Source organism: Alnus glutinosa, chromosome 9 (assembly GCF_958979055.1).
Source record: "Alnus glutinosa chromosome 9, dhAlnGlut1.1, whole genome shotgun sequence".
Classification (NCBI taxonomy): Eukaryota; Viridiplantae; Streptophyta; class Magnoliopsida; order Fagales; family Betulaceae; genus Alnus; species Alnus glutinosa.
In genome coordinates this window covers 799328-822727 of record NC_084894.1, presented here as the reverse complement: position 1 = coordinate 822727, position 23400 = coordinate 799328, and the positions used below count along the sequence as shown (strand labels likewise).

General features: G+C 37.6%; 1 protein-coding gene and 1 long non-coding RNA gene across 2 annotated transcripts in view; one reads left to right on the top strand and one right to left on the bottom strand.

The window, feature by feature from the left end:
• Positions 1-18705, top strand: part of LOC133877731 (non-specific lipid transfer protein GPI-anchored 6) — a 37220-nt gene extending 18515 nt beyond the window's left edge. The window contains exon 3 of the mRNA XM_062316113.1: positions 18550-18705. Coding sequence (XP_062172097.1) covers positions 18550-18671 — 122 coding nt within the window. The 3' untranslated portion in view covers positions 18672-18705. The remainder of the gene's footprint in view (positions 1-18549) is intronic.
• Positions 943-5903, bottom strand: LOC133878180 (uncharacterized). Its single transcript, XR_009901847.1, has 4 exons — positions 5248-5903; positions 4203-4238; positions 1664-2871; positions 943-1530 (listed from the first exon to the last, which is right to left on the bottom strand). It is a non-coding gene; the product is annotated as an uncharacterized LOC133878180 (long non-coding RNA).
• Positions 18706-23400: the final 4695 nt, after the last annotated feature.

The window sequence follows — 23400 nt, the reverse complement described above, 5'->3', positions numbered from 1 at the left end:
TGTGTATTTCAATTTTGATAGGATTTAAGGCAACTCTTATTTTCCTCTTCTTTGCATACCTTAGAAGCTTTGGTTGCACATTGTTAGCCACAAAAGGTCATCAAGATTTCCCTCTACAAGCTGGAAACTAGTTGTTCTATGTCTACTGGGTTTGCTAGAGTATGATCATCAATGCACATGGTTTTTCTAATAGAGGGTGGATCGAATCCTATTCTCTTGAATCTCACTGTAAGAAAAAGACATGTCTGTACAAACTAAATATTCAAAACTTAGATTTGTACTCATGGTGAGGCAAATGATCAAAAAAAATGCATAGAAATCTTTGAGAAATAAAAAGCCATTTGGCCCATTTCTCATCCTTTTCCTTTTCTCCTGACACTTCAAACAAACTAAAGGCTATCATTTATCCAATCATAGATGGAATCACAAATGAAACATGCATCTTTTTCAATCTAACACTAGAGAATATGACACAAATGATGGTCTTCAAATTTTCATCCCTATACATACACTCTCTCTGCAACCCTAATTCTTCATCTACCAAATGTCTAACACAACTCAAATATCCATAACGATTCAAATAGATACTGGAGAGACTTCAGCATCGGCATATGGATTCAATAATCAAAAGAACTAAAAAGAACAAAGTCCATATACACATGCATTGTGCAGCATTTTCAATCTCAAATTTTTTTGAGGCAAACAATCAACTTTTTCAATCTCACACCAGAGAATATGACACAAACGATGGTCTCCAAATTTTCATCCCTATACATACACTTTCTCTGAAACCCTAATTCATCCTCTGCCAAATGCCTAACACTACTCAAATATCCATAACAATTCAAATAGACACTAGAGAGACTTTAGCATCTGCATATGGATTCAATAATCAAAAGAACTAAAGAGAATAAAGATCTTATATACATGCATTGTGCAGCATTTTCAATCTTAAAATTTTTTGAGGCAAGCAGTCAACTTTTCTATTGTAATTGTCCATAATCACATACCATAAATATAATTTTGTCCACACATATAACAAAATATGTGAAACTTGTGTACACAACAAAAACATCCAAAGTCCTGTGTATCAAATTAATGTTTCCAATCTGGTTTCATTCTTCTCTTCTTAGCTTCCATAATTTCAATTCCCTTTTCAATAGTTGTGACCACACGTTTGCCCTTCATTTTGGATGCTGAATCAATTGCAACCATTGCTCTACTGGTTCCAGCTCCTCTAGTTGCAAGGCCACCTCTTGTAGCAGTACCAACATCACTTGCTAAATCTCATTCAGTTAGATCAATGTGTATAGGGGGACCGGTTTTTTAAGGACCACTGCGAAAAATACCCTTGACCCTATCTGATTGTCATGTCCTTGATGCAAGTCCTGTCGTGGCTGTCTTTGGCACTTGTGCCACTCTACCCCATGCCTGAGGTGGGAGAATTCTTGTAGCAAGTACAAGAGGTGGTGTGAGTCCTCTATCATCAGCAAATCAACTAGCACCAATTGGTTGATTTGTCCTTGTACCCTTCTTCCAATAAAAAAATACAGTACAAATGTCAACATTTGTAAACACTCACATAAGAATAGGCAAATAAAAAGCAAAAACAATTTTGACCTATATGCTGATAAAGAATATGCAAATTAAAAAGCTGAAGTACCTTTTGTGTGGCCCTATGTTTGGATTTGGTCAATGTAGGAGTGCTGGAAACCAACACTTTGTGTCGAAATAAAATAAAACATAGAAGACATTTAATAAGCTGGCATATAGTCCATGACAAAATTAAGGACAATAAGGCAAATAAAAAAACTTACACTTGCTGCAGGTAGGGTAGGCAACTCAAAACTTGTGGTATCATTTAATGCTTCACTCCTATTCATTCAACACACCCTATTATTGTGCCTCGTGCCCCTACTCTTGGAGCATCTCATCCTTACTCCAAATTTCCTCACTTTATGTGGATTTTTTGAATCTCTACTCTCATCAGGACCCCTTTTTCTTAACTTCTTGGGTATACCCGGGGCCACTCTTACTGTTGAGGGTCTAAGTTGTCATGCTGGGTTTTTATCCATTGTCCCTCACTGGGCATTGTGTATATAATTGGAGCATATGCTTTCTTGTACCTCTCGATAGTATAGTACTCATCCACATAATCCTCTAGATTCCCATAATCGTATAGTATACAAGAAAATGCATGGGAACAAGGGATTCTAGTCATTTCTCACATCCTGCAACCACAACTTTTTCTAGCCAAGTTCACTACAAACTATCTGCCATCTGGAACAATAACTTCAAACATGTCATCACCAGCATATAGGGCAACATAGTCCAGTGCTGCTAGCCCAATTGCCTCCAACTTCTTTGCAACTTTAGGGCATAACTTACCAGACAATTTTTGAATGTCATTCTTATTAACCTGATATCTCCTCATGAACTTTTTCCTTATCATCTCAAGCATTGTCAAAATAGGCTTATCACGAGCCTTTAAAATATAGGACTTAAAACACTCACATATGTTGTTGACAAGAAGATCACACTTTGGGTACTCACTAAACCATGCTCTGGACCACCTGCTAGGATCAACTTTGCTCAGGTATTCATGGGCATCACTGTCACACCCCCATTTTGGGAAATAAGGGGAAACGCGAACTTGAGTGCTAAAAACATTTAAATGGAAGCGTGCATTTACAACATATAGATTTTAACTTCTTATTTTATTGTCTGTGCCCATAATCATCCTTTACATTATCATGAACTCCAAAAAGAAACATACTATACAAAGTAAAGATTTGGTCAGTCCACAATGATCTATTGCTCTTAGCAAGGTCTACGCCCTTACAAGGAAATGACATCGTCTTACTGCATTATCTGAAAAGGGTTGGAGAAAAAAAAATGGTGAGTTCGACAACTCAGTAAGAAAATTACAACACCAGGGAAATAAAACATGCTATAAAACCTTCATGCCATAGTCTTTAGTCATGCATAATGACAGTTCAATTCTACTCACTAAGTAGCATTATTTCCATATATGATGAATCGCAAAATATATAATGTTTTACAAACCTGAACCAATTGTATGTTGATTATGATATGTTTTGGATGATTTGAGTACTTTTGAGTATATTGAAATTATGATGATGTTTAGATGTATGAATATGATATGTGATTTTAGAGTGAGTATAAGTTGGAAATTAAAGTTATGCAAATTGTTTAAGAAGTGATATGCTAGACTGTTTATGTTTTATAAGAAAACACATGTTAAAGCATGATTCATGAAATGAAATGTATTGTTTTAAGGCAGGAGGCATAAGCATATGAACAATTAAACAGAATTTATGAACAAGTGAATGAGGAATATGAATAATGGCATATGAAATTTATAATGATCCAGTAATTTCTTTTCGTTTATTTTCTCTTAAAACTGTAACTGTGGTTTATCCCTTTATAGACTCTACACCGCTATTTTCCGTGAGCGGAGCACGCTGGCTTTGTCCAAAGGACCTATAGACTCAGCCTGTCGTCACAGAGAAGAGTCGCGGGTTGGGGATCTTCCCTAGGTGAAGGCCAACCCCGGCCGGTAGCACATACCATCTTTTGGTATGCTTGCCTTGCTACCCTATATGATACCGATCATAACTGTAGTAGTGCCTCAGGGTTAAACAATTATTGCACATGAACGTTTTCTGTAATTCTGTAGGCTCTGCTGAAACTGTACACTTTACTTTAAAACTGTAAAAGCCGTTTTCATAACTATAGTCATGTGCAGATTTTAAACTTTAGATAATCTTTTCATTCAAAACTGTATTCATGTGTAAATCATAAACTTTGGAATGCTCTATAATCATAACTTTAAAATGCTCTTATTCATAACTGTAACTATGCATAATTCATAACTTTGAAGTGTCCTTAATCATAACTGTAATCATGCATAAATCATAACTTTAAAATGCTCTTAATCATAATTGTAACAATTTTGAATTACTCTTAGTCACGACTATAATTATGCATAAATCAATACTTTAAAATGCTCTTAATTATAACTGTAGTTTATGCACAAAATTCTTGAATAATAACATATGAGTAACAAAAGCTTGGCATTAAAAATCACATAAGCAATGCTTTGTAAAATTCTCCAACACTTTTTCAAAAGATTTGTAATAAAATTTTGTTGGGGGTTTTTCGGTGTTGTATCCCCTTACCTGAACTTGTCATTAGCGTCAGGATCGAGCTTTTACCTAAATAAAACACAAGGATAAACTTAGCGGAGCGTTCTGAGATTTCAAGTTTAAGACTTAAACTAAATTATCCTACATATATTCTATATACAAAATCTCTATCCAAATTTACAGTATTTCTATCCGACTAAAACTTTCCTAAATAGAAATTCAATTTGGCCAAAACATACCATTTAACCATTCAACTAATATTCTCAAGGAAATTGTAATACCTATTTGATCGCTCTTCTCACCCAAAATCCCACAATAACTAAAATTTATTTACAATTAACCAAATAAAATCTACAATTTCCAGCATAATTTAATTATCCAAAATCTTCAATATCGATTCTGTTTTCTACATAATATCCTTCACAACATTTCCCAAATCAAATCCATATATATCCATATACTCTCAATTGGTTACACAAGTTCATCAAGAACTCAAACCTATATCACACTCATATAACCATTGCCAATCCCCCAGAAAACCCAACAGGGAATATTAATACTCAAGACAAGAATATCAACTCAGAAAACCCATCATCACAGCAGCCTCACAGAACCCAAATTCTAAAACAAGAACCAATAAGCCAAAGATCCCCAAATCACACAACACCCGAATCAGAGAACATTTATGAGCTATAAACCTTACGGGTTCTACCCAAAATCACACACATACAATTGTCCAAAAACCATCAAAATATAACCACAAGAACCCAACACCCATACAACAAGTATATTACTCGAACACACACACACACACCACCGAATTAGCCAAACCAAATATCATCACACAACCAAAAACACCACAAGTTCAATACATGGCCAAACCTCCAAAATTCACAACCCTCTCAAAGTCACATACAACCAACCGAAACAGGGAGCACCATAGTTCATCAAAATAGGGGAAGGAATCAATTCAAGAAATTGGGTTTCAAAACACATGGATTCAGTCAAACATCAAGACACCTCAGCTTATTCATCAATTCATCAGATAAATCAAATAAAAATTGCAAGAACCACTTACATAAAGGATTTTCGTTCAACACAGAAAAATTTATCGAAAATCGCCTCTAGACCGCCAAAAATCGCACCGAAGATCGTCATCGGTGATGACCCACCGTCGATCGGCCCTTCCCCTTGCCACGTCTCTGCTCAGGCCACCAGGAATTGGACCCACGAAGGATCGGGTCACATGGGTATTGGTCACGGGTTGCTCGGGTTTCACGGCTACATCGGGTTACTAGGTAGTCCACCACCGACGAAAACCACCAGAGAATGGCCTCCAACCACCAGATTTCAGTCCCGGCCACCGATCATGGAGGATCGGGTCCCCACGGGTTCAGCGGTTACACACACGGATCACGGGTTTCACTCCCGGGTCTGGCGGTTGCAGATCACAGGCTCGCCAGAAATCGGCTCCATTTGCTTCACCGGCGCCGACCCATGGAGGATCAGACCTCCCTTGGCTACTCTCGGGTTCTCTAGTTTCGCAAGTTCTCTCCCGGGTCTCCAACTCACGGATCCACCGGATCCTCCCTCTCCCGATCTCTCAGTCTCTCTCTAACTCTCAGTATCTCATCTCTGACTCTCTCGCATTCTCTCTCTCTGCCCCGCATCTCTCTGTCTCTCATCTCTCAATCTCATGATCTCTCTCTCCTTGTGTCTCTCGGGAAGAAGAAAAAAAAAAGAAAAAGAAACGAAGAAGGAAGAAAGTGAAGAAAAGAAAATAATAAAAGAAGGAAACAACTTGCACGGCAAGTTGTTTGAATTTTTTATTTTTATTTTTTCCTACAACTTGGTGATTAAGTAAACTTAACTTACTTAGTAAGTTATATATATTTTTCATTTTTTTTTTAAATGTCTAATAAAAATCTGGGGCATTTCAATCTTCCCCCCTTAACAGAATTTCGTCCTCGAAATTCATAAACTATAAAGTTTTCCTTAACGAAGAAAAATAAAGCATATTTTATATCATCTTGCCATAACTCCTTAACTTATATGACTTTCTATGTAACCATCACCATCCACATCTTTTCCATTTCCATTTCTCTGCTTCAACGAAAGGTCTGTTCTTATTGTAGACCTCGTCTATTTTGTTTGTCAGTGTCAGCAATACCTGATCAGATCATTGTATTCAAAATACCTTAAGTAATATCTTACAATTTCACCTTAATTTCTATTATTAAAATTCCATCTACTTCTTTTCAGAAAGAAACTTATTATAGACGAAAACCTCGACCATGATAAGCGGTTGTTCTTATCCTTTCAAAAAGGGTGTAAGAAAATAATTTTTTTATATAATACCATGATCTATTCTATGAGTCGTTCTACCGACTAAGGCGGGTGTACTTACCTTTATTCAATATTGACTGGCAGGTCTGCGTATACTTTCTCATAAACCTTGTCGAAAACAAGAGAATATACATGCTGCATACAAGTTAAGTACACACAACCGATAAAGTCTAACCTAACTTAGATTCGGTCTTCTGCATTAGAATACGTAGCTATGACTTTGTTATTCAACGCTTCCCAAGGAAAGTCTTCCATCTCGTGTTATTGAAATTCCACCGCCCAAAGCTAGGAAAAAAACTTTTTCATAGTCCAATGTCTTGATAAAAGACCGTGCTTAATTAATCCTTAGGGGTTGGAGTTTCTCTCCAGTAGGAAATCCTTAAATATTATTTCTGAGTCCAACTGAACCTATCCTCAAATAAGATAGTCTTTAATACTTCAGACCTCAGAACCACATCATAATAAATCACAAGCAACAAGAATATATTTAAGACCAAGATAGTGTCTACCTTAATTAACCTCAAATGGCTTTGCGAAAGACTAAGATGTTGACCTCATACTATAATTTTCTTAATCCATTGGATTCTTCAACGATAACACCAAGTAATTTTATTTACCTCGATCATAAATTAGTAATATATCATAAACACGTAGATCAAATCAATCATGACTATCTTTAATATCATGACAAAGGTATAAGGGCTTAAGATCATGACTTATAATAAAATCGTTATTTCCTTTATCATCAAAAAGAGTGTAAGACAATAACGTTTTCAAATCTTGCCTTCAAATCATAGGTAAGCCTCAATTTATAGTTCATGAAATATCCTTACATTCCATTGCAAGTTTTCACCTTGAAGTATAGATCAGTTAATCATCAATTGTATACTAAACATCTACTAGAGATGTAGAAATTCTAAAATCATCAAAGTATAAACAGCAAGTTTGTAAATCAGCAATTTCTAAGGCTTAACCCTCAAATAATATAATCAGTTTCCTTGATCATATTAACTGATATAAAAACGATTTCATTGGCTACCATGTAGTATCTTTCACTTTCCTAAAATCAACTAAGCATCAATATCAGTAATGCATCAAAACCTAGTCTCCATATCTGTCATTACCATTCATTATGATTCTAGTCAAAAGTATGTTAATAATATTATCCCATAAACATTATTTTAATCCAAATGAATCTCAAAATGGGATTTAATCATAACATATTGTTTTCCTAAAATATGCAAATCATATTTCTTTAACACCAAAAATTCTTCCAATAACAAAATTTTATATCTTCAGCTCCATGATTCAAAATTGTCTTAAAATATAAACCTATTATCACAATCCGTAATCATTGGCTGCTTTCATAGAATTGATATTGATCTTTTAAACCTCAAACTCAGCCAATATAAATCAGGTTGAAAATCCTTATTTAGAATTCCGACACTTCATCATAATTGATAATCTAGACTTCATTTAAGAAATCCTCATTCAAAAATTATATATCTCCATATCAAGATTCTCAAGTCACGGCTAAGGTTTATAACACCACAGTCTTAGCTAACAGCCTGAGCAACTTAAATACATCCCTAAACCTGGGCATAAGTTAAATCCACTAACAATTGAAGCAAACGTTATCTCCTCCACAAATTTTATTATAACTAAAACTGGGAAACTAGATTACCAAACAAGGAAATCACAAACTTCTGAAAATAACTCCATTCTATTCTAAAAGTCTCATTGTATCCTATCTCTACATGAACACAATTATCATGCTAACAATGAACTTCTCAAGTGTAGAAATTCTTAATCCAATTAGTCAATCAAGCGAAAATAGTTGATCAAATGTTGATAGTAAACATGAAACTTATCATTTCACTTATTCAAACTATGATCTAACTGATCTATATCTTAATAGAGAAATCTTAGGTATTGATATTTACTCAAATGATCGATTCTTTGATTGTTCAGAATTCCTATCTCCAAACTTTTAATTAGCAAATCCACTGCTTGCATAACCTCAAAATTCATAGACCAAATTATCATATTTTATCAAGTCCTATAAATTAGAATACCTAAAGGATTAATAACCCATACCTCAAAGCATTGCAGTCTTCTTTGTGAGTCCTTTATAATTCTCAATCACAATTAAATCAATCTTATCAAAGAGATTAAAGATCTTCGAAGACTTTCATATTCCTTGAACTTTTATTCCTTTGGTTCTTTACTTAGGTACTATAATCTTTTCTTATTCCTGCATAAATACTATTATCCTCATAGGTCAATGAATTCAAGCCTATCATAAATCCAATTTAACTATGCAGTTGATCAATCCTCAAATCTGATAATTAAGGTACTTCTCAAAATTAGTATCTTACAAAACTTTCATCTTATGTGAATCACATATCAAATTAGTTATATGGATCATCTTAAGCTCTAGAAAACCCCAATAATTTCTCAATTAATAGATTCTAACTTCACCAAAGTTATCTGATCATAAGAATATAATCGCTTCAAAGATCATCAATTTATTTAATCAACTTGTTTCCTTATATATCCTTATAACACATGAATCAATAATCTATAGATTAAATTTCCATCTTCAAAAGGATACCAGATTCAAGACAATAGATCTCATCATTTAAGATATATCTTTGCTTACATCCTAAAGTTAATCAGGTATATCTCAAAACTTCCATATTTATCAAGTTATCCTATTTTCAAAGATATATGAGGAATATTGTCTCTATATGATGCTCAATAAATTTATAGACTTTATATCCATAAATCTGCCAAGATATTAAGCATCCGAATTTCTATAATCTATATCTCTAAAAGCATTTCATGAATCATGTCTATACCTCAAAACATGGTCTTAGATACCAATCCATCCAAAACAAGTTGGTCCATAATCGATGCAATCTAAAACAATTGCTACTCCTCAAAAAGATTGTACAACTTAACACTTAGGTAAACAGATCTTGAAAACTTATCCTACTTTGATACTGATCATAACTTATACCTTGGTATTAATTCCAACTTAGAGACTGCAACTTTAATAAGATCAATCCTATGGTCCACAAAGTCAATCTGCTATATTGCAAGATTATATCCGCTCCCTAAATCCTATAGAAGTTAGACTCTAAAAAGATCCACTTACATGTTGTAGAATTGTGAGCCTTGGTGGGTTTTGTGGGTTGTTTTGCAAGCCCTTAGTTTTTTTTACTTGCGCTTTTGTTTGGGTTCCTTTGTGGGTTCTAAGGTTTAGAGCATCTCCAACAATTGGAGTTAAAGTAGCTACTCAAAAGGTACCAATCTCTACTTTAACTACCAGTTTTCTTAAAAATACTCCAACAATAATCTCTATTCTGCTCTTCATTTTCTTTAAATAATATTTTTTTTATTGTTTTATTTTCTTTCTCTCTCTCTTCCCTCTCTCTCTCTTCGATCACTCCTCGCCAGTGGGTTCACCAGAATTCCACACCCAATCAACTTCCGGCCAAAACAACAACAAACACCAATTATCTCTAGAATTGATCAAACCCAAATCCACAAATCAGGGGACACGGGTAAACGGGGATTTCAAAATCATCCCCAACAAATCTCATGGGTTGTCTAAAATCCAACAAGAGATTCACACACACATACACGGCCGAATGTTCACAACACAGCCAACACACACACACACAACCGAAATTATTAACGCCACCACAGGGAACACACCCAATCGGCCAACTAAGGAAAAATCCACAAAAATTCAACTACTGGAAGTCACCGGAAATCGCCTATGGAAGTCGCCGGAAATCACTCTTCAACCGCTAGATGACGACTCGCAGGAATATCAGCGACTCTGCTCGACGGAAATTGGTGCCTCTGCTCGCTGAAAATCGATGCCTTTGCTCGTTGGAAATCGGCACCTCTCCTCGGTCGACCCACCTTTCTCAGATCTCCGATTCTTCTCCTTCCTTCTTCGTCAAACCCTAAGTGGGGAAGTGGGGGAGATGCGGGATTGAAAGAGAGGAATAAGAGGAGATACAGGATTGAAAGAGAGGGATGGGGATGAGAAGTGAGCGAGAGAGAGGGAACGAAATGGGGATGTGGGGGAGAGGGTGAGAGAAAATATAATAAAAAATTAAATAACGAATGAATAGTGAATAGCCAGTAGTGCCTATCCACTGTTCATGAAGTTAGAAAAAAAGTTAGAATAACTACTTTGCTGGAGGAAGAAAAAGAGGAAGAAAAAAAAATAGTCAAATTTAACTTTTTGTTAAAATAGCACTCCTGCTGGAGATGCTCTTAGGTTTTGTGTGGGTTTTGTTGGGATGTGGGTCAATTTTGGTTGCTCCTGTGTATACTTCATGTGTGCTTAGGGGTGCCTTACGCTTTTTTTCATTAATAAAATTTTGCTTACTTAAAAAAAAAAAAAAAAAAAAAAAAAAAAACTTTGAGGCTGCACAAAGATGCGTACTAAGAGCACTCACAATGGCCTTTTCATATTTAGTTTTACTCTATATTTTTAACAAAAATCACAAATAGGCCCACATAACACTCTTTAGCAAATGTTAAACTTAACATTTGTCAAATTTTCTCTCTAGATTCAAAGAGCCAAAAAGACATTGTTATAATTTTTTTAATAATATTTTTTGCAAACCGTTCCAAGTAGTAGAGAAAAATAGTATTTATTTAAGGGATAACTTCACAAAAGGGTATCGAACTATACCGCGTTTTGACAGAAGGGTACTGAATTATCATTCATCTCAAACCTGGGGTTTTAACTATCAAAATGAGTCCCAGAAGGGTATTCCGTCTGTTCTTGGTGTTAAAACATGACAGAAGTCGATTCACGTGACTTTTTTAATGTGTTTGGTCTTCTTTGCCCCTGACTTCAACGGATACAATTTTGAACTTAAATTCATATTTTCCTGTTTTCCCTCAAATTGCTTTGTAAGTCTCCGGAAACCTTAGAGCTCCCCATCCGTACTCGTACGCTAAGAACTCTAACCGTGCTGTTACACTGTGGCTTTATACACAAGAATCAAGAATCAAAGGCTGATTTTGACTAAAGGTAATGAACTTTTTTGCTTTTTTTTTTTTCAGTTTAAATGAATATTTATTTAACCATATTTGTTTATTTGCGGATTACTTTCTTTTTTTCCGAAATGTTGGGCGTTATTTGGGGTTTAGGGACACTTTTCCCATTGTTTAGGGTTTAGGTTGTTATGGGACCATGTGTTTGGTCATCGGCAATATCTAGGTCTTATTGAAGTTGCTGAGATGGTGTATTTTATATATTCTTTGGTTTATGGTCCTATTTTGTTTGGGTTTGTGGTCTCATTTGTTCCTATCATTGTCTTGTTTCAGGTTTGTTGTTGCTTTTTTATTTTGTTTGTGGTCCCATTTCGGGTTTGTTGCTTAGGGTTGCAGAAAAGTTTAATTTTTTTAACACTATTTGTTGTGGTTAGTGGGTCTTGATGTGTTTGCCATTATGGGGTGACTCTTGTTTTGGTTTGCTGGCTGATGCCTTTATTATGCATGTTGTATCCAGAATTGCTTTACTCTGCTTGTGGACCCAATGCCTTTACTCTTTTTTTGTTTTTGTCTGCTCACTAGGACGTGTCATTGTTTTGTCTACTTGTCTATTTGTAGGACACGTAATGTATCCAGAATTGCTAATGTTTGAGGTGCACCATGGTGGCCGATTTAATAAGGAGCATAGGGTCACATATGTTGGTGGGGACATATCACATTACCCTGACCCATATGATAGAGACGAGTTGTCATTTATTGAGATAGAGAGGGTAGTTAGGACTTATGGGTATGGTCCTGATGACCTAATTTACTATAATCTACCTACCAAGAGTCTAGATGAAGGGCTATGACTTATTTCTTCTGACCATGATGTCATTCAAATGGTGGAGCATCATAGGGAGCATAGAATTGTAGAGTTATATTTGGTTGCCTTTGGTGTAGTAGATGTAGATGTAGAAGTAGAAGTACATGGAGAAGAGGGTATTGTTGATGTGGAAGAGGAAGAAGAATATGAGAGAGTGTCTGTAGACAGAAGTGACCCATTCTGGGATCAGGTTCTAACTGATGACCCTGATGCTTATGATTTAGATGGAGATGCAGAGGTGGGATTAGAATATGATGATGTTGGAGTAGATGAAGGGTTTGGACGACAACTAGAAGATGTTGTGGCTCAGGAGGTTGGAGTAGAAGCAGCATTTGGTGAAGCAGAAGAGGGTGAGGGTGAGGGTGAGGGTGAGGGTGAAGGTGAAGGTGAAGGTGAAGGTGAAGGTGCGGGTAGGGGTCAGGGTCAAAGTGAGGGTTATTCAGATATTTTTGGTAGTGATAAACTGATCTCACCAAGTGCTAGTGATGAAGAGGGTGCTGCTGAGGCTGAGTCTTCAAGACGACCCTGTGTCACTAAGAGGGTTCCATTTAGTAAGGATGATTTGAAAGATTCGATTTTGTAGCGAGGTAACACTTTTCGGGATGTGTATGGGTTTAGAAAAGCCATTAAGCAGGCCTCTATATTGAAAGGGAAGGACTTGACTTACCAAAAGAATTCTAGGACTAAATGCATTGCAATGTGTGCAGACAAGAATTGTAAGTACAGAGTTTATGGGAGGCAGTTGAAAGATGAGTCCACGTTCATGCTAATTTCAATTAGGCCTACACATACATGCCCTAAGAGGTACAAGAATCACTTGATCACTTCGAATTGGGTTGCCGAGGGGTGCATGGACTGTTTTAGGGATCAGTCGAACATGCCTATAGATGTCCTGAAGAAAAAGGTGAAGAAGAAGTGGAATGTTGAAATCCACGATAGTTTCTTATATAGGGCTAGGAAGAAGGCACAATAGACCATTTATGGAAAGTTGGGTGAGCAATACTATCGATTATGGGACTACTGTGCAGCAATTAAAAGCACAAATGTTGGGAGTTGTGTAATTCTGATGGTTGAGAGACCTATGCCCGAAGTGCCTTGTAGATTCCAGAGAATGTACATGTCATTGGCAGCCATGAAAAATGGATTCAGAGATGGGTGTAGGCCTATCATAGGCCTTGATGCTTGTTTCTTAAAGGGAGTTTACAAGGGACAGTTATGGCAGCTATTGGAAGGGATGCCAATGATAACATGTATCCAATTGCTATAGCTGTGGTGGAGGCAGAGACTAAGTACAGCTGTACATGGTTTCTCGAGGCCTTATTAGCAGATCTTGGCCCTAGGGGTCCACATGGGTGGACTTTCATTTCAGATAGACAAAAGGTAAATATTTCCATATTTCTTTTTTTATGATCTACATGTCTTGTATATGATTTGGTATGTTAAATCTAATGAATTTGATAGAGATATTGTTTTCATGTGTGCAGGGATTGGTACCAAGCCTACATGAGGTGTGTCCTCATGCTGAACATCGAACATGTGTGCAGCACTTATATGCCAATTTCAAAGACGATGGTCATAGGGGGGTGTTATTGAAGAACCTGCTGTGGAGAGCTGCTTCATCTTACACACAGACTGGATTCTATGCTGCAATGGAGGAGCTCAAGGGCCTAAACCCTAAAGCACATGAGTACCTAGAAAAGGTTGACCCTAGAACCTGGTGTAGAGGATGGTTCAACATAAGTACAAAGTGTGACCTTCTGCACAACAACTTGGCTGAGTGCTTCAATAGCTGGATCCTCAAGTTTCGGGATAAGACCATCTTGACAATGTTGGAAGGAATCATGAGCAACTTAATGAGAAGGTACCAAAGGAAGAGAGATGCTATAAAGGCCATGGAGAGGAATGTGGGGCCAAAAATTAAAGAGAAGTTGGAGATAGAGGAAGATGAGGCCAGCCATTGTACACCAATATTTGCTGGTGATGGTTTATTTCAGGTTGATTGTAAGGGTAGGAAGTATGTGGTCAATTTGTGCCAGAGAACATATGGGTGTAGAAAATGGGATGTCTCTGGCATTTCATGTTGTCATGTCATCTCGGCAATATGGCATGGTGGAGGCAACCTAGAGGATTATTTGAGTCATTACTTTGGAAAGGAGATGTACTTGAAGGCATATGCACCCATCATTTACCCTGTACCAAGTGAGGAGCAATGGGTTAGGACAAATCAACCGGAGATTGAACCACCTAAGTCAAGAGCAACTATAGGTAGACCTAAGAAAGTTAGAAATAGAGGTGCTGATGAGACATCAAATCCATACTCAGTTAGAAAGGGTGGCAAGAAGAACCAATGTGGGATGTGCAAGAAATATGGTCACAATACAGGAACATGCACTGTTAGGATGAGGCATGATGAAAGACAACAACATAGGAGAACTTCCCACAGAGAACATGCTGCTGATACTGACTGCAATCTTGACAGGGTAATGTTTCTTCTTTGTAATTGTTTAGCATACATTTAGTACCTAAAGGCATATGTTTCTTCATACTGTGAGTTTAATATGTTTGAGTTGTTTTGTGATGGTTTCTGACATTTGATGTGTTCTTTTTAGTTGGGTGAATCCTCCAGTGCACCATCTGTGAGCCATTCCAGTGCACCAACATCTAGTGCCTCAACATCTAGTGCCCCATCTACTGCCCCATTTACTGACAATCCTACTGTACCAACAAGGGGTCGAGGTCGAAAGAGGGTAAGAACAAGAGGAGAGGGTACAAACACTACATCTACTGCACCAAGTAGGGGTGAGAAGAGCACTAGAGGAACGGGTGCAACCACAAGATGTACTAGGAAGAAGGCCAGTACCAGTTTGGCAACTAGAAGCAGAGTTGGTGGAAGATTGAGAGCACATCCTACACAAACTAACCCAAACACTCGAGGAAAGATGATGGTTGACCTCACTGGGAACCCTTCTGGACCACCCAAGGTTCTAAGAGGTGGACCTGCATGCTCATGAGGTCCTCCCAAGGTTGCAGGTGGCATAACTTTCAAACTAACTCCCCTTGACTTTGACGTAAACAAGGCAAAAGCAATAAGTTTTGACATTCCTCCACCTGTAGGCAAAAAGGATAAAGGAAATAAGAAGATTTGGCAAGTCTGATGTGTATTTTTGGATATGTGTTGTACATTTTGGAAGGGCATGGACAACATGGTTATGATGTATATTTTGGATTTCTATTGTGTATTTTGGAAGGGCATGGACAACATGGTTTTCAGGATGTATTAACTTAACTTATGATATTTAACAGCATGGTTATGTTATTTAACTTATGGTACTATTTTTTTGGAAGGGTTTAATTTGTAATTTCAGTAGCTAAATTTGATGTGTTTTGATGTTATTTGAGTAATGGAAGGTTAAGGAACTATTATGTATTGGTTTGTTTTTTGAAGTGTTTTAATGGAAGGTTAATGATAGTATTGATGTGTTTTGATGTCGTTTGACTTTTGTGTAATGATTGGAGGAATTTGTTTGGTTTGTGATTGGATGAGTCTAGCTTTTCTATTCAGGTTTTTTATACCAACAGGTTTACAGGAACACATATATAAACCATTTTGAAACCAAGTGGTTTATGATGGCATTTTGGTCTTGTCCGTTATTGCCTTAATCTGTTGGTACCAATTTTGGACCAAAAACAATAATTGGTAGCAAATGGTACCAACACAGCATTACAGAATATCACCCAATGATAACATGTACCATTTTGAAACCAAATTGTTTATGATGCCATTTCTGGTATTGTCTGTTATTGGCATTATTGCCTTAATTTGTTGATACCAAATGTTGTTTATAACTCTGTGAACTTCTTGTTAACAAATAGACCAATTGAATGGCCAATAACATCCATCCAATTTTAGTACCAATTTTGAACCCAAAACGACAATTGGTAACAAATTGTAGTAACAAGTTTACAAAAACATACCATATTGGTCATTTACAAGTTCTTTGGAACCAACATAGCAATTGATATCACCCATGAACTACAATATTTCAAAGATAACAACTACAATACACTTATCAAGGGAAATTCATAATCCGGCTAACAATTACAAACCAGTTACCACCCTTGAACACAATCCGACCAACACTCACAACATTACAAGGCATTACACCATTACAAAAAAGTTTCATGCCAACATCATCCTCGATGCATTGCACTGGCTGTGAGATTGAGGATATACAAGCAACAACACGAATATCACCCATGAACAAACAAGGGCAAATTTGTACTTCCTCTCTACTGACCGAAGCTTCATCTTCTATCTCTCTAGTTTCGACTTGTATTTCTCAGCTTCTTCCTTGCATTTATCAGCTTCATTCTTATTTCTCTCAGCTTCAGACTCATATTTATCCGTTTCATCCGAGACCTGGGTTCCACTCAATTCCCGTTCAAGCTTCAAACTCCTGTGCCACTTCCTCAACCTCGACACAACTTTTAGACCGTATACACACATTTCAGGATCACGCCATGAAAAATAATCACATTTCACAGCTTCTTGCTGCATAATCGAAAAATCCCATCAATCAAAACTTGTGGAACCCTTAGGGAAAAAAAATTGGGAAAACAGAGATGGAACCCTAAAGGGGGAAAAAAAATGAAAACAAAGATGGAACCCTAAGGGGAAAAAAAATTGGGGGAAGAAATTACTTACCTTGTAATTTCTTCAAGAATAAAACCTTCAACCAAAATTTTCCATGGTGAAGGATGTCCACGAACATGCTTTCAATCCACATTTACACAGTGGACCGGTAGAGGTTGCCGAGCTCGATTCACTGTCGGACATAGGTTATGATCGCTGATGCCGTGAAGAAAGGAAGAAATTAACTCATGCAAAAAAACCTGCCTTTCACGCGTTGATGGAGGTAGGCCGAAGCTGGGAGTGTATGTATGAGCTGAGAGTGTATCAATGTATGAGATAAGTGCTTTGTGAAGGAGGTTTCAGACTTGATTTATCCGTTGAAGTCAGGGGTAAAGAAGACCGAACGCATTAAAAAAGTCACGTAGAAGTCACGTGAATCGACTTCAGTCAAGTTTTAACATCAAGAACAGACGGAATACCCTTCTGGGACTCATTTTGATAGTTAAAACCCCGGGTTCAAGAGAAATGATAATTCAGTACCCTTCTGTCAAAACGCAGTATAGTTCGATACCCTTTTGTGAAGTTATCCATTTATTTAAAGACAATAGTGTTCATAGTAGTTATTGTGAATGATTAAAAAATAGTATTTATTTAAAGTAGAGAAATATTTACAGAGTTTATTGTTTGATGGTTTAAAAAAGTGGCTAGCTCAAAAAACCCTTAAAGTGGATTTTTATAGTTAAATTTAGAGAAATTATGAAGATGCCATTGTGAATACTCTAACCTTTATTTCTCAGGAACAAACAACACTATGATTTTCCTAAACAATTAGTTGTTTTTCTTTTCTTTTCTTTTCTTTTCTGAAGGACATAATTGATTGTATGCACAGCTCATCTCATATTGGGTCCTGCATTAATAATGACAATACCTATACTTTGCCAGAATCACATTTTCTTGAATTTCTGCTATTGTCAGTCAATCTCACTGAGCTTTCGACAGGTTTTGTACGTCTTCTAATTTAAGCTGACTTATATATTTCGATTTAATTTTAAACCAAAAATGACTGATCGAATAAATCGGTCAACATATGCCAAAGTATGACAGCAATGCATATGTTTATTATGTGATGGATTCGACAAGTAGTTTTTGTTTGGAGCCTATATTTCCTGGCACATGCTTGCTGCATTCTCTCATTCAAATCAGAATATTGTTGTTGAAACTTTCCTAATGATGTGCTTCAAGATATTGGCTTTCCATGTCGCCTAATCTTTTTCCAACTTGCAGCTCCCAACTCTTGTGAAGGAAATTGAGATGCTAATTACTGAGTAGATGTCGGGACGTCAAGAGTACTTGTGTTGTATGGTAGTGTCGTACCATACTTTTATGGGTATGATTATAAAAGTAATAAAAGATCGAAAGTAATAAGTAAAGTTTTCCCAATTGTTTATATATTTGGTGCGGATTTTATTTTTTTTTTTACTAATCTTTTTCCTTTTACTTGATTTAAGTTAAAGGGAATTCCACTGGCAGTGGATCAAGTGCTGAAGAGAAAAGTGATGGTGGGATGAGAAAGAGATGGTTGGGAGTAGAGATGGTCTGTGGGATTTTACTATGGTTTTTCACATCATAACTGCCTTTCTATGTTTGATAAAAATTGTATGCCCCCACTATTTTGGTCATTATTGTGTCTTATTTAACAAAATTATTGTTGGGGATAAATCTCACTCAACCTGATCCAAAGAGGAGATTCGAAAGTCAAATAAGGTCCAAACAGATAAGAATAATGATCATATCAGAAGTCTAAGAAGATATCAGATCAGAAGTCTAAGAAGATATCAGATTAGAAGTCTAATAAAGGATCAGAGTCCAATTAGAACTTTGATATCAATTCTAGATCTCGATTAGAACTCTGATAGCAGTTCTAGATCGACAAGGAGCAGGAATTCTAATCCAGCTTTGACTCCACCTCTTTGCCTATAAATAGGCCCATACCCCAGGTACAAACTAAGACTCAGTTTTTATGCACAGAGCATTATTTTCTTATAGAAGCTAATTTAGGCATCGGAGAGGACCCCCGGAAGGGTCCCTTAGTTTTTGTTGTTTTGCAGAATTATTGAGGAGCGTGAAGAACATCAAAGGAACGTGAAGATTCACATCATACCGGAAACTGTACCAACAGTTTGGCGCCGTTTGTGGGAACGATTATTCGTTCCTCATAAAAGAAAAATAAGATCCAGCATGGTGATGAACACACGTTCCGGAAGCCAGACCAACCGAGAGCCCATAGTCCGAATAGAGCCAGTTATTCAGAATAATTTGCAACCTCCACCGAACCCTCCCTCGGGGGGTGGAGATCAAGATCGCATAGCAGCGTTGGAAGCCCAGATTGAATCCTTAACACAGCGGAATGCCGAGTTGCTGCGAAGGAGGCCGGAACAGCCCAATCCCGAGATGAACAGGGATGAGCGTGAGGACGAAGATCACAACAGCAACATTAATCCTCGGAGGGAGGATGACCGCCAAGGAGATCTGAGCAGAGTTATTGCCGAGCTGGAGAGAAGGTGCACGTACATGGAGATGGAAAGAAAGGACAAAAGCAGATCCATAATGGTGGACAAGCTCCTAATGGGTACAAACTCACCCTTCACCAAACGGGTGGCAGACTATCAGCTTCCCGATAAGTTTAAGGTACCCCAAATTCTAAGTTATGCAGGAGACAGAGATCCCTTGGATCACCTAGAAAATTTCCGAGCTCATCTAGACCTTCACGGGACACCCGATGAAGTAGCATGTCGGGCCTTCCCTCCTACTCTTTCGGGGAATGCCCGAGACTGGTTCAGGAAGCTGCCCCCGAATTCCGTTGATCAGTTCAAGGAGTTGTCCAAAATATTCCTAACCGAATTTCTAGCTTTCCAAACAAGGAAGAAGCCTTCGGGATATTTGCTATCATTGCACCAGCAAAGCAACGAAAGTCTCAAGGAGTTCATGGCTCGGTTTAACCGAAAGAAGGTAACGATCGAAGATCCAACCGAGGATATGGTCTTTGCTGCCATTTATCAAGGAATTTCACTCGAGGAGCCTTTGATGAAGAAGTTGGTCCGGAAGCAACCGAGTACCTTGCAGGGCCTCATGGATAAGATAGAAGAATTCATCAATCAGGAAGAAACGCTGAAGTCTATGGCCAGTTCTAGGCCACCCCAAGAGACAGCCCCAGAAAAGAAAAGGAAAGAATTCAGGAAAGCTGATGGGGAAGAGCAGAGGCAGGTAAAGAAGTTCAAAGATTACAATTTTACACCTCTCAATGCCGAGATATTAGAAGTTCTTATGGAGATAAAAAGAGATCCAGCGTTCCGGGAACCACAAAAGATACCAGGTAATCCTCCTTACAGGAATGCAGGCAAATATTGTGATTTTCATAAACAAGCAGGTCATTACACCGAGGGGTGCGTAACCCTAAGGTTGTTAATAGAAGAATTCATAAAGAATGGCAAGCTGGTTCGGTTCTTGGGAGAAAAACGGAACCAGCAAGGAAATAACAGGCCTCGGAATCATCAGGACTATCAGCCCCGAGATCAGCAGCCACGGGATTACTATTCCCGAGACCGTCCTCAACTAGGCGAGAGGCATCAAGAGAATGATCCCCGAGATGACATAGAAAGAAGAGAAGACCGAGGAAGCAGAAGCTCTAGGCATAGAGAGCCGAGGCAACAACAGTATCTGCCCGTGATCCCATAAAAAGGACTCTCGGGAATTTCAGGCTTGCTTTTATTTTTTAGCATTTATATTTGCAAAGAACTAGACTTTTATTTTTAATTCAGACTAGACAGAAAATTCCCCAGATTTTGGGAATAAGTATTTTCAGAATAAATGAATAAAGCTGACTTAAGCATTGTAGTGTTCCCGGTCTAAGGACCGGGAACCTGTTGATGTGCTTATTTTGTAGGTAAAGCCTCTCGGATCAGTCCTAACCGAGAGCAAGAAGCTAAGCCTCTCGGATCAGTCCTAGCCGAGTGCAAGAAGAAACTCTCGGATCAGTCCTAGCCGAGAGTCTCGGATCAGTCCTAGCCAAGTACAAGAAGAAAACTCTCGGATCAGTCCTAGCCGAGTACAAGAAGAAATCTCTCGGATCAGTCCTAGCCGAGAGTCTTGAATCAGTCCTAGCCGAGAGCAAGAAGAAACTTCTCGGATCAGTCCTAGCCGAGAAGGAGCCTCTCAGATCAGTCCTAGCCGAGAAGGAGCCTCTCGGATCAGTCCTAGCCGAGAGCAAGAAGAAACTTCTCGGACCAGTCCTAGCTGAGAAGGAGCCTCTCGGATCAGTCCTAGCCAAGTGCAAGAAGAAACTCTCGGATCAGTCCTAGCCGAGAGTCTCGGATTAGTCTTAGCCGAGTACAAGAAGAAAACTCTCGGATCAGTCCTAGCCGAGTGCAAGAAGAAATCTCTCGGATCAGTCCTAGCCGAGAGTCTCGGATCAGTCCTAGCCGAGAGCAAGAAGAAACTTCTCGGATCAGTCCTAGCCGAGAAGGAGCCTCTCGGATCAGTCCTAGCCGAGAGCAAGAAGAAACTTCTCGGACCAGTCCTAGCCGAGAAGGAGCCTCTCGGATCAGTCCTAGCCGAGAGCAAGAAAAAACTTCTTGGATCAGTCCTAGCCGAGAAGGAGCCTCTCGGATCAGTCCTAGTCGAGAGCAAGAAGAAACTTCTCGGATCAGTCCTAGCCGAGAGCAAGAAAAAACTTCTCGGATCAGTCCTAGCCGAGAAGAAGCCTCTCGGATCAGTCCTAGCCGAGAGCAAGAAAAAACTTCTCGGATCAGTCCTAGCCGAGAAGGAGCCTCTCGGATCAGTCCTAGCCGAGAGCAAGAAGAAAAACTCTCGAATCAGTCCTAACTGAGAGTCTCGAATCAGTCCTTGCCGAGAGCAACAAGAAAGCATTCTCGAATCAATCATTGCCGAGAGAGAGAAATAAAGAGAGCCAGGGGGGTCGGATTTAACCTTCGGGTTTTGCAGGTTTTTCATGAGACATGGAGAAAACCCTAAGGAAAAACAAGAAGGTAATGGGGGGTAAGATTTAACCCTCAGGTTTTGCAAGTTAGCAGGTTTTCAGAAGGAGACAAAGCTCGGGTTTCCTTAGACATGGAATTCACATTATTCAAGCAAACTTTGGATAAGGGAATTGGGGGGTAACTGTTGGGGATAAATCCCACTCAACCCGATCCAATGAGGAGATTCGAAAGTCAAATAAGGTCCAAACAGATAAGAATAATGATCAGATAAGAATAATGATCATATCAGAATTCTAAGAAGATATCAGATCAGAAGTCTAAGAAGATATCAGATTAGAAGTCTAATAAAGGATCAGAGTCCAATTAGAACTTTGATATCAATTCTAGATCTCGATTAGAACTCTGACAACAGTTCTAGATCGACAAGGAGCAGGAATTCTAATCCAGCTTTGACTCCACCTCTTTGCCTATAAATAGGCCCATACCCCAGGTACAAACTAAGACTCAGTTTTTATGCACGAAGCATTATTTTCTTATAGAAGCTAATTTAGGCATCGGAGAGGACCCCCGGAAGGGTCTCTTAGTTTTTGTTGTTTTGCAGAATTATTAAGGATCGTGAAGAACATCAAAGGAACGTGCAGATTCACATCATACCGGAAATTGTTATGTTATACTAAATCTCTTTTTTTCTCTATAGAATTTATTTGTCATTATTTTTAAGTTTCAAGTGATGCCAGGGTGGAATATCTAGACAAAATAGCCACCAGCAGAGAATTATTTTAATTTAATTTAATTTTAATTTTGGTTGCATGAAAAACAAAGTTAAAGAGGATAATTAAAATTGGATTCGTTTCTTAAATTTTTTTTTTAATTTTTTAATTTTATGTTCTGAAAATAAAAACATTAATAATCAACCCAAAATAATAATTAAAATTATTTTTACCTTTATGTCAAATCAGAACAATATTTTTTCAAACAAAAAGCATCTCCTAAAAGACAATAACAAACATACATGTTCTGTGGTGTTGATTGGACTATTTGGGTTAGGCCGCAAGGCGGGAACTATCGTTTGATCTCAATAATTGTAATTTTCAAAGAATGAACAAAGTTTTCATTTAATTTAGTTTATTAAATTGTTCTTAGAATATGTAATTCTCACATACACTTTTTAAAATATATGTGATAATCAAATGCTCTGTTAATCTTATTAAAAATACATGTATCTAAAAATAAATATCAATTTAATAAACTGAATTTGAGAAATTTTTCATTTGAAAATGAAGCTTAAGAAAAGAAAGCCCATTATAATCTTAATAAATTAAACTTATAAACCTGAATAAATATGATTAACCAAAAACCTAT